Here is a 13,072-nt window from a genome sequence, read left to right as displayed (position 1 = left end):
CTTTGTCAGCACCATTACTTCAGACTTCAGTGTCACATGATTTTTCAGAAATCATTCTAATATGCTGATTTGATGCTCAAGAAATATTACTTATTTTGATCAATGTTGAAAACAGTTGTGCTGCTGAGAAACTGTGATTCAAAAGACATTTACATTTACATTGATCAATTTAATGCATCCTTGCTGAATAAACTTATTTAGGTGTATTTTAGTGACCCCAGACTTTTGAACATCAGTGTGTCTATTTATATATATATAGAGAGAGAGAGAGAGCTTATAATAGATAGTCCTACCGATCTAAACAATGACGCAACTTAAGGACTTTGAGATCAAAGGTGCATTTTCCAATTTTACTAGAGCTGCCAAAATCTGTTCTCTGCCAAAGAAAAGATGTTTCAAAACTCTTCTGACTCATTCTAAGGATTTCGAGTTACAGCTGACTCACTGGCATGTGGGAAGCTGAAATGAAGATTTCTTGCAGGAAGGAGGAGGAGGAAGCGAACGAGCTAGAGAGAGTCAGTTGGCTGGTGATTCTTTGAGATGTGTCGACGATGACCCCTCAGGTGCTTCCTTGTCTGTCAGAGCCTTTGAAGTCTACCACAAACCGAAGACACCACTTAACCAAATCACTTCACGAAGCAAGACTCCGAAGCACACAAAGCCCTGTCGGGTCAATTCACAGTCTGCGGCCCCTGAGTCATTCGCGAATATTAATGTCCATTTTGTCCACTTAGTTTTTTTTTTTTCATGTAAAATGGATATATCATGTATTTTTGTTCTGCCCTGATTATTTTTTTATTGCTATAAATGTACAAAAACGGTATAAAACCGAAAATTTAATAATTAGTTTGACCTCCTGAGGTTCACAGTCAATATTTTTGAAGGTTAAGCACCTCCTTTCACTGACTGTTTGTTGAAAAGGGTTTATTTTATTTTTTTTGAAGAATTTTGTTCCCCATTTGTGGAAAATGTCTACTGCAAGATCAAACAGTCAATGAAGCGGTGAGGAGAATCTATCTTGTCCACACACCCCATAAACAGAGACATTCAGTCTGTTGTCTCCTCTTCTATTGCTGGGGATATACTCTAAAAAGCTTTCACTGATGTCTTTTCTAAATCTTGTTTTACCTCTGTTGGAGGTGGTGTCATGCTAATTTTTGTTCCCCTCTGCGTCTCTGTGGTCCGGAACAAACCGTTCTGCGTTTAATGTACTGTGACTGAACTAGCACCATGTCTTCTCACCAGGAGAATATTAGCATAATTTAATTGTTGGCTAATGCCTACAGTCCTCGTTTATGATTTCCATGCGGTCGTCAGTTGAGGTATTTTTCTCTAGCGTTCTGCCAGAGAAAACTATGATTATATTAAAGGACAGTGTTGAGGACATTAAGGTTCCTGGTATCTTCTGCAAGACAAATCAGGCTACAGCATACACAATTTTGAGAGACTCTTCTTCCCAAGCTCCTTTTATGTGACTCGAGGCTTCAACACACACACACACACACACATCATGCAACGCTTTGTCAGAAAAACATTTTTACCCTACAATGCACAACGGGGTTCAAAATTACCTGGGAAAAAAAATTAATTTTCTTTTTTTTCTTTCAATAAAATTATATTGATATTACATATATTTCTTACATTTTGTGTATGAGCCTCAGAAATGTATATATTTTTGTAGTCATTGGTTTGATAGCCTTGATACTCCATAGATTACTTAACATTTTGGTTTGTTTTTGTCAGTTTCATATATTTTTGAGATATTCTTTAGTTAAGAAAGGCCCGTATATTTTAGGATTCTACACTCTATGTGCATACATAAACTACAATTCAAAAGTTTTGTCAATAAGAATTTGAATGCTCACAAAGGCTGCATTTATTTGAAATAAAAATACAGTAAAATGGTGAAATGGCATTACAATTTTTAACACTTTAATATATTTTAAAATATAATTTATTCCTGTGACGTTAAACCTGCTTTGTCAGCACCATTACTTCAGACTTCAGTGTCACATGATTTTTCAGAAATCATTCTAATATGCTGATTTGATGCTCAAGAAATATTACTTATTTTGATCAATGTTGAAAACAGTTGTGCTGCTGAGAAACTGTGATTCAAAAGACATTTACATTTACATTGATCAATTTAATGCATCCTTGCTGAATAAACTTATTTAGGTGTATTTTAGTGACCCCAGACTTTTGAACATCAGTGTGTCTATTTATATATAGAGAGAGAGAGAGAGAGAGCTTATAATAGATAGTCCTACCGATCTAAACAATGACGCAACTTAAGGGCTTTGAGATCAAAGGTGCATTTTCCAATTTTACTAGAGCTGCCAAAATCTGTTCTCTGCCAAAGAAAAGATGTTTCAAAACTCTTCTGACTCATTCTAAGGATTTCGAGTTACAGCTGACTCACTGGCATGTGGGAAGCTGAAATGAAGATTTCTTGCAGGAAGGAGGAGGAGGAAGCGAACGAGCTAGAGAGAGTCAGTTGGCTGGTGATTCTTTGAGATGTGTCGACGATGACCCCTCAGGTGCTTCCTTGTCTGTCAGAGCCTTTGAAGTCTACCACAAACCGAAGACACCACTTAACCAAATCACTTCACGAAGCAAGACTCCGAAGCACACAAAGCCCTGTCGGGTCAATTCACAGTCTGAGGCCCCTGAGCCATTCGCAAAAAGACCAGTCAGTATCATTTTCAGTGCTTCAGACAAGAGGAGTCCCAAACGATTGTTGATCGATCTGCACCGCAGACCCGTCCCTGAAAGTGTTTCAGCATCCACGAGGCATCCTATCCTCATCTGCGTCACCTTAACCTCCCTTTCTCATCCCTCACTCCCAATAAAAAAAATAAAGGTCACTGCATTTAAAACAATAAAGGTGTCTGGAGCTGTAAATCTAGCCCATGAGCAGGATCATCAATCTCGGATAGACTCAGTCTCAAGTCACACTAGAGTGATCCGGTGAGTATCACAGGTTCTTTAAAAATGCGGCAGGCCTGGTTTGGCGCCGGTCGATAACCCGGAGGCAGATTTCCGTATGAGGGGGAGCGTGTCTATGGGGAAAGAGACCTCTTGGCTGCCATCTGTGCTACCTGGTGCTTGGGATGACGGATTAAGCTTAAGGTCAGTCAATGGTGTGACGGGCGCTCGTGTGTCAGAGTGCATTTTCACTTGCCTCTTTGAAAGCACACAGTGCGAACAAACATCTCTGAAAGTTGTCGTCAGTACGCATGGGCAAAATTGTGCCTTTTTGCAGCCTAGTTACAATGTGTGGCTTTGCAATTGAGATGTATCCCATGACACTTTATTGATATAGACAATTGTAAATGGGGTGCAGCGCGGTGTATAAATCACATTGGTTATGCTTATGTGCCTGTCTGCTTTTCGGTAAGCTGGTTTAAACGCTCTCAATCAGCATGGTGAAAACAACAGGGTTTATCTGTTTTCACAGGCTTGTTTGTGTTTCTAATAGATATAGATAAGATATACACAGTTTTTTAGTTAACATTATCAGTCGATATTGCATATATGTCAGTGCATGCTCATTTCTCCTATTTTTACATTTAGATGTCTTTTCTGTTATATAGTACTTGAAAGTTCACCTTTAAAAACACAAGCAAATGTCAAAATGAATATCCATTTTTCATAATTCACATTACAATGGTGTCTGTTTTAAGTGTTTGTGTTTAAATGTTTATTTTTTATTGTCTCTTTTATTTTAAATTATCTTTAATTTGCTTAATTTTATATACAAAATAATATTGAAATTTAATATTGGCTAATTATTGGTTACCTGTCACACACACACACACACACACATGAGGAAGCAGTCAGAAATAATACTGGTGCATTCCTAATATTTCATTTGTTAAAATAACTGTATATTCAGTAAAATATCAGTTTTTATTATCCTATTTATTTGATTATAATTTTTTTTTATAATGACAATACTATTTTGAAGTATTGCATAATATAGTAATTTCAGATCCAGACCCATAAGATAAGGACGTTCTAACAACCTCATAATTTGTACCATATACAGGAAGAGTTTCCCCAAATCCCTGTGGGCTGATTTGCGATATAATACACTAGCTCTATATCAAAGTGTCTTTTCTTATTTCTAAGCGCACCTAGTTGGCCCAAAGATACTAGCACACATATTGAATTCTTATCTGCAGCGAGGGCACAAATCCAGCTCAGTCATTGCAAAGACTCACATGGCTGACAACCTTTTAGTATGTTAAAAGATGCATACAGAACAGCTATTTGAAACATTTTAAAGGATTGTTCACTAGAATTTGGTTGATTTATCAAATCTGTTTGACTTTTTTTGTCCTTACGTTGATGGCCAAAGGAGAATTTTAGCAGAATGTTCAAGCTGCTCTTTTCCATATAGTAAAAATGAATTGGGAGGGTCCTTTTGGGATTCTGTGAGGAACTTTCTGCTGTTTGTGACCCTGTTGCCCTCTGTTTTTCATTCCTCTAGTGTCTCTGGCTTCCAGTACGGTAGGACTGGCCGGTCAGGTGGTCCACACAGAAACAACAGAGGTGACCCTCATCAGCGACTCCATCATGGGCTTTGGGATCCAGCTTCAGGGAGGAGTCTTTGCCACGGAAACCCTGTCCTCTCCGCCGCTCATCGCTTACATAGACCCCGACAGCCCGGCAGAGCGGTAAGATCTCCAACACGATTTTTATTAATCTCCAGTGCTTCTCCAGTGCCTCATCTGACCTAGTTAAAACTCTGGGTTTTAATATTCCAGATACCCCTCCTCAGATCGCACGGCACGGCTTAATTGTTTGCATTATCAGAGAAGTGTGAACTTCCCTTTGGGAATCTTGAATATTTAATCTCGAATCAAATTTTGATTATCTGAACACATCCCAAAGCCCACAGTTATTACATCACTGCGCCGTTCTCGCCGCTTAGAACTTGTCCTCCGCAGAGCCACAGCTTCATCGATGATATAATGCAATGATCACACATGATATATAACTGCCTGGCCGTGACGCTCTGATTTCCAGCCTGCTTGGGCTGTGATTGACTACAGCATTACGTGATAGAGCAAAGCACTTAACTATAATTACCTGAGTGGCGGAGCCTCAGCTGGCATCCAAGTGAGCTTTACTCGTCGACTGAGGTGGATTTACATCCCAACTTCACTGTAATTACTTACCTAAGCAACAGGGATGAGTCGCTGCCAGCCGAAGTTATAATTGCAGTGATGGACATAAACCTTGTAATGTTGGTGATTTGATAAAGAACTACCGGAGATGGGGAACAAGAGTAGCGATGCTGCCAACTTAACTACATTTTTCAATACTGGGAAGACAATTTAGCCTTTCAAAATAATGTAACTTTTTAAAAAACAAATTGGACAAGAAATAGTGGCGAGTGCACAACCTTACTATTTATTTACTTTACAGTAAACTCTGCAATCTGTTTTATTGAATTAATTTGTGATTTATGCATAATTTTAATGCTTCACAAAAACATTTCACAGATTAATTTGTGCTTTTGTGGTGACACCTGTGTAGTGTTTTACTTTCTTTTTGGAGCAATATACAAAATATTATAGTATTAGAGTTAATTATAATATAGTAAATTATGGTTTGTTACAGTAATTTACAGAATAATATTATATTAGTTAAATGTTCTAGTTCATCACTATGGATTAGATCAGTTATATTAGTTATAGTAATGTGTTTTTGTTTATATATTTATTTTTTATTTAAATTTTTTTTTTTCATTTTTATTGTAAATTGATCTGTTTTACGTCTTTTTTTTCCGCAGTGATATACAATATAGAATAATGTTTATTCACTTAATTTACAAAGTATTACATTTAGTCAAAAGCAGTAGTTCACCAATATGGGTCAGGTCAGTTATATGAGTTATGGTATTTTGGTGGTTTAATTTTTTTATTTCAATATATTTATATTTTATGTATGGTATTTTATCTAATAATAATTTTTAATAATATTTAGTTTTTTTTGTTTGTTTTTTTTTTGCCAGATGAATCCTGCTTTCATTGCTAAAATTAAATAAAGTAAAATAAAATACAGTTCAAGAAAGAAATTTCCCCCTTAGATTTGAATGTTGTTCAGCATGATTTAGAGATTTTAGAGATGAACAAATGAACAAACACTAAAGATTAAATATTCCAGATGAAAGCACACTATATTGGTATCTCAGAATAGTATGCATGTGTTCAGCTGAACCCATTTCTATATTGTAACTAGGGCTGTCGAGCTCTAAAAAGAACTAAACATACCTTAAAGGTCATTATTCTCAGTAAATATTTTCCTACAACACCATTGGTTTTTGAGGCTATTCACAATATGACTTGTTTGAATGTTTTACATATTTCTTGGTGGTAATGGATGGATACCAGCATCCAAAACGCAGCAAATACCTTGTGGTGACCAACTTTGCTGGTGTTTTTAGCAGTGAAAGCAAAAGTAATATTGCTTCTGTTTGGCTCATGAGCCATTTTGTAATTCAATAAAGAGTTTTTGTTCCCTCAGCTATTAAAAAGTGCTTTTACTCTGACCTTGAGCTAAGAGGACATTTGTATTTTTGGCTAAAGCGTCACATCCACTCACTAATGTCTATTTAACGGCGCCAGCTGGCATAATATAAGTGGTTGGCTGGTCAGTGTGAGACATTTCCTGGGTCCCACCACCCCTTTTTGTCTCCTTCTACACCAGTCCATTATTTTTATTTTGTGCATTCAGCACAGCTAGTCTGTTGGCCAGTGTAAGAGGAATGGTGTGCTAAATCTGCTCTCTGTGCACAGGTGCGGCATCCTGCAGATTGGCGACCGCATCCTGTCAATAAACGGCATCCCCACTGAGGACAGCACGCTAGAGGAGACCAATCAGCTGCTGAGGGACTCCAGCATCACCAGCAAAGTCACACTGGAGATTGAGTTTGACGTAGCAGGTGGGGACAAGTACCGAATCATCAATTCCAAACCTGTTTGGGGATGAAAGATCCATCTGGCCACATCCCACGTTTGTCCTAGTGTTTTTCTTTTCTTTTTAAAAGTTATGCCATAATTCTGAGAGCCCAACCATCTGGCATGTGTTTGATGCATAGAAATGATTAGTACTGCAAGACAAGTGGCCCGTGGTTTAATAGGTACTATTTCCGGACGGACATCCAAATAAAAATACTGTTTATATACTCTCATCTGAAAATCCACCACACATTCTCTAATTTTTCCATCTCGTGCTGTGCTTTGGCAGTGTAATCACAGTATGGGCCACGTCGAACGTCTGTAGTCCTTGAGACACGCTGTAATTAGCTTGTCATCCTAGTGTTTTGTCTTGTTTAATTTGGTTTGATATTTAATTTCTTTTATTTCGCTTATCAGGAATCTTAAAATGTGTTTCTGACGACTTCAAGGATAGTCTCAGCCTTACGGCACTAACACAGATCGCCTCCTGTCCGTTAACCGACTAATGCATATTACTCACAAAAACTGAGTATGAAGAGTTCAGATGTAAAAGCCTCTAAGTGCCATCTGAAATGTTCTTCTAAAATTAGCATTTTTATCAGGCTCCAATGTTTAGGTTCAGTAATTTTACTTTAATGGCAATGTATAGGTCCTTTTCTATGCCATTAAAGTGAAAGAACTGAACAATTATAGGAGCCTGATAAAAATGGTCATTCTAGATAAAAATTTCAGATAGCAACTCTTCGTATCTGTAAATTCTAATCTGACTCAAAGTTCACAAATTTAGAATGATTTCAAATTAGAATGATTTCTGAAGGATCACGTGACACTGAAGACTGGAGGAATGACTGCTGAAAATTCAGCTTTTCCATCACAGGAATATATTACTTTTTAGAATATATTCAAATAAAAACATTATTTTTAATTGTAATAATATTTCACAATATTATAGTTTTTTACTGAATTTTTGGTCAAATAAATACAGCCTTGTTGAGCATGAGACTTCTTTCAAAAACATAAAAAAAAAATCTTACCAACCCCAAACTTTTGAACAGTGCTTTAATTTATTTGTTAATTGAATTTGGAAAATTATATTTTTGGCATGGCATGAATGTACCATTATTTGCAAGACCCGCTTACTTCCATTCTGCAACACACAGTTTGAAAACTGAATGTCACTTTTCTGTGCAACCCAATAAAATGTAAATATTTTACCACAGAGCAATAACATTTGCTTTTGAAAGGATGCGCTTGAAGGAGAACAACTTAACCGTGTTTTTGCTTGTACAGTATTCTTTATCGTTCAGGCCAAGTGGTTGTTTTAAAAGACACTTTTGTTGATTTGGATTAAATGAGTTGGCTTAAATTACTGCATGATATTTTCTAGAGCAGAGGTCTTTATGTGTAATGGCGGGTCACTGGAGAGCTGTGCATTTTCTTTCTTTGAGCACTTTGACACTTCTGTCATTCTTTTTGAGTTTGACTCACTGCCCAGAGGAGAACGACATATTTTATGAAGATTTTTTTTTCTCCCATCTTTCCCAGACCGAGCTTTCTGGGCTTCTGTCAGAGAGATTGTCTACATCTCTGCCTGAATTTTTAACAGCTGTCTCCAAGTCACTTTAAAGAGAGGGTTCACCCAAAAAAATGAATGTTGTGCTGCCATATGCTTTCTTTCTTGCATGTAAAACAAAGCAAGTAAAAGCTACTCTTTTACATTCAATGAAAACCACTGTGGCCCTCACATGTTCATTGTATGGAAAAAACAGCTTGGACATTCTACTAAACATCTCATTTTGCATTCCACGGAAAAAAAGATCATCATGCAGGTTTGGAACAACATGAGGGTGAGAAAATGATGACAAAAATATCATTTTGAGGTGAACTATCCCTTTAATAAGTGTTGGTTTATTCGTGACGTGACATGTGGCCAAGTATGGTGACCCATACTTGGAATTAGTGCTCTGCATTTAACCCATCCAAAGTGAGAGTGAGTGAGTGAGTGAGTGAGTGAGTGAGTGAGTGATGAGGACATACATTTGTTTGGACATTCATTTGAATCTCCACTTTCGGTTTCAAAATTATCTATAAATTCACAATTATTAAAACTCCAGAATTGTGATATCGATAGACTTGCATCTAAAAATCGACCTTTTTGTATTTCTGTCCTTGTCTCATCCAGAATCGGTTATTCCGAGCAGTGGAACCTTCCATGTGAAGCTACCAAAGAAGCCAGGTGTGGAACTGGGCATCACCATCAGCTGTACGTATTCTTCTCTCAGTTCCTCTATGCATATTAATTAGACTGTCTTTGCTTGTGCTCTCTGACATTCAATCCAGGTGTAAAAATTATATTTAATGGTGCATGTTAAGGCAGGCATTCACCTTGAATGAAGTTGCTTTGGATACAAGCATCTGCCAAATGTATAAATGTAAATGTAAGAAAGTATACAGTGAGAGACTGTTGTTAAATTACCTTATAATTTACCACTTTTTCCTTTGGAGCTTTAATTGCCTCTTCAGCATTTTTCTGTTCATTATCCAGGCCACAAATTTTGAAATAAGTCTATACATTTGGGTATTCCTTCATTGCCTATATCTCTGAGATATAAATATGTGACATTTAACCTGTTTCAGTTCCAAAGACATTAAAAAAACACATCTGGGTGACTTATTACTGGGTTACTGGGGAAATAATGTAGCTGTTGCTTATTAGGGTGCTGGAAAAAAACTTTCTTACTCAGAGGGTTTGTGCTTATTTATTACATTTTTGAAGTTCTGCATGAAAAGGAGTGCCTAAGTATATATTATCTCTTATTTATTGCAATAGTTAATTTTAATTGCTAGGCACAGACTGTAGGTTACAGTAGTTGCGTCCAGAACTGAAGGCAGTTTCAGTGTATTTCAGTGTTGTGTGATGTGTTTTTGTATATGAAGGTCTCCCAGGGCACCATAATATCACGTCTAATGATCTATAAAGAATTCCAGTGAGCTTTGGGGATAACCAAAAAATACAAATTTGTGACTACAAATACTCATAGAAAAGGAAAATTCTTTCAATCACTTTATCAAATGCCATTTGTATTTCAATGATTGCTAGTGTTAATTATATTCTATTATATTTTTTAGTAATATTTCAAATTACCTTTTATATTTTCAGTTTACATTTGAAATTTATTTTTAGTGCTTTTGTCATCTTTATTGTTTAGTTTTTTTATTAAAATAATCACAAATATTTTTATATCTAGTTTTATTTCAGTACTTCATCTTAAACCTATTGCAGTTAGTTGCCAAGGCAACATTTCCCATTTTTGTTTGTAGTTTTTCATCTAATATTTGTATTTTATTTCAGAATTATTTCAATTAACAAAGACAAAGAGAAAGGAAAACTTGAAATGGCATCATATGACCCCTTTAATAGTTTTGGTTAATGATAACAGCAATGCCTCCTACCCTTGTGAATGCCTGAGAAGGCACAGTCAATGTGACAAAATTGCATTTTGAAACATATTTTTTCGCATTCAGATACAGCCGGTGTCTGGTGCATTGTGGGGATTTAAGGCATTGAACTGATCCTGCCTTTCAACTATATATCGGTTTTGCACTGGATGCTTTTAACTCTTAGCTTTTTTTATCTCCTCTGTCCTATACACTAGACTACTTTCCAAACCATCATCCTTCCCTTCTTCCTCCAGAGATACTGTGTCTATTCTCCTGTTGTGTCATTCGTTTACCATCACCTGGCTCTTTGGAAAGGTAGTTCTAGATGGATCTGCCTGTGAATTCAATCTGTTTTCCATCTGCAGTCAGGGGCTCTGCAGAGCTTGCTTCGTAAACCCCATGCTCCTAACGCTCAAAGCCTTTGTCAGCTGCTTCATCAATGCCCGCCCGCATTATCAAGCCAGAATGATTCATCACCTCATCCCAGCTCGGTTTTGTGACATTGACTGTTTTCCCCATTACAGCAATATGATACAAACTTTCTGTTATTAGCCAGTAAGCGTCTTCGTGAAATACATTGGTGGACCCCATGCAACAACCCAGCAGTAATTGCTTCTCTCTGAAGCTGCGGAGTTGTTTACCTCCAAAGCAATTTTGCCCGCCGTCCTCCACACTTTCTAAATGAAAGTATTTATTATCTTGCTGGTTGTGTACAAGTCCTCACATTTGTTACTAATTTGATGGGGCAAATTCTCCCAGGATTGGCTATGTAGATATGCACAGTCCAAAGCTAATAGCAAACGGTTCCCAGTAAAGCTTCTTTGTGGGTTTTACAGCTGTCTGAACTTCCTTAATGAACCAGACAAACTATTGTGCCTGTGCTAAAGTACTTCTGTAACTGCTTTTCAGATCATTAAAAAATTCCCTTAACTGTTGGTTCCCATTCCACTGCGTCTTCTCAAAGACTCCATGATATCAATAAACATAATAGTTTAACAGAACCCCCAAAAAAATATCTTCTATGCAACATGAATGGAGAAATTCTGAAGAATAGATTGATGGCTCTTTTAATATGCAGGTACAATGAATGGCAGCTGGAGCTTTAAATATTCAAAAAGCACCATAGAAGTGTAATAAAAGGTCTATATAACTCTGTATTACATAGAAACCGTATAATAGTTTTGTGGGAGCAAAAGAAAAATTATTCAGTGATGCTTTAAATTCAGGATTTGCTGCAGCAAAATTGAGTGAGTTGACTTTGAGAATCAGTCCAATTCATGAACAAATGATTCATGCTGGTTTAGTAAACTGAATGATGAATCAAAAGATTTATAATAAATGGAGAAAGACTCAATGAGTCTGTTCACCAAAAACATTGCTTCGTCGTCTATAAACACAGCAAGATTTTCAATGAATTGACTTTTTGGTCTGTTCCTCAAAAACTATATTGAAATGTGTTCGGAAAACTTAAAATACAGTGCACAAGTCTCTTTTATGGTGTTTTTGAATCCTTTTTTAATCCTCTTGTAACCCCCATTCATGGTAATTGCATGGAAAACAGCAGCTTGAACATTCATAAAAATATCTCCTTTTGTGTTCTACAGCAGAAATAAAGTAATATGGGTTTGGAACTGTGTAAGAATGAGTAAATAATGAAATTATTGTAATTATTGGCTGAACTATCCCTTTAAGATTCAAAGATCATGGAGTTTGCACTGAATGGGTGGAGCTCTTCTTTTTAACTAATGAAGACAGAGTGCTGGAGGAGATATGCACTCTGCACAGAGAAATCCCATTCTATTAAAGCAATATTATATATATGCAAAGAAAGTCTACTCAATTATGCCTCCACTTGGCTCAGGACCAGCAGGATGTCTGAGAAAGTCAACTGTTATGGCTCGGAATGAAAGAGAAAGAAAGACGTAGGCTGTCCTATCCACGTGTCGATTTATGTATATGGGCTTTGCCGAGCTCTCGTGGCCTTCCTGAACAGTTTAATGGCTTTCTGCTCTGTGCCTCTGCGGGGCCTGTATTTCACAGGTACCAATAAAGCCATAGTGGGACACGTTTATAGATGTTTTGTTTACTTCTCCTTAAAGATTACCTTGTCTTATTCTCCTGGTGGCATCTTGAAGAATAAGACAAGATAATATTTGGCTGCTTAGACTACAGATTTGGCTCGAATAAACAAAAAAAAAAGGATTTTTATAGCCCAAAAAAGCAAGGTTAATTCCTAAGAAATGCATTTGAAGATCACCATGGCCACCACATGAACCGGATCAGATGATACACAAAGCAAGTGTTTACTTCATGCAATTGTTCCAGTTGGACACTTAGCTTGTGTCAAGATTGGTATTCACCTGGCCAGACCAATATGAGTAGGCAAAGTGCAGAAACTGTGAATGAGCCATGCTATTTATCACGGTTAGGCCAAATAGCAGTGCAAACACAAGAGAGGAAACTATAACAAATCAGCTACCAGTGGCAACCACAGTGCCACTAGGAAGCAGACAGAAGATGGCTGTAGCTTTTCCGTTCTCAATGTCATAATGTAGCTTGTCTGACAAATAAGAATCATCTTGTTGCTTGATTTCCAAAACATACTATCAAGCTTGAGTATCTGTTTATGTAAGAAGTCTTTTTTTCCTGTTTTTTTTTTT

At 36.9% G+C, this 13,072-nt stretch overlaps 1 protein-coding gene across 1 annotated transcript in view; it reads left to right on the top strand.

The window, feature by feature from the left end:
- Positions 1 to 13,072, top strand: part of grip1 (glutamate receptor interacting protein 1) — a 156,379-nt gene that overhangs the window by 111,938 nt on the left and 31,369 nt on the right. The window contains exons 12-14 of the mRNA XM_016574707.1: positions 4,496 to 4,682; positions 6,810 to 6,955; positions 9,154 to 9,234. Coding sequence (XP_016430193.1) covers positions 4,496 to 4,682; positions 6,810 to 6,955; positions 9,154 to 9,234 — 414 coding nt within the window. The remainder of the gene's footprint in view (positions 1 to 4,495; positions 4,683 to 6,809; positions 6,956 to 9,153; positions 9,235 to 13,072) is intronic.

This window comes from Sinocyclocheilus rhinocerous, unplaced genomic scaffold, assembly GCF_001515625.1.
Source record: "Sinocyclocheilus rhinocerous isolate Xijiao unplaced genomic scaffold, SAMN03320098_v1.1 scaffold1164, whole genome shotgun sequence".
NCBI lineage: Eukaryota > Metazoa > Chordata > Actinopteri > Cypriniformes > Cyprinidae > Sinocyclocheilus > Sinocyclocheilus rhinocerous.
Note: the sequence above shows the minus strand (reverse complement) of the source record. Positions and strands in the feature narration are given on the sequence as shown.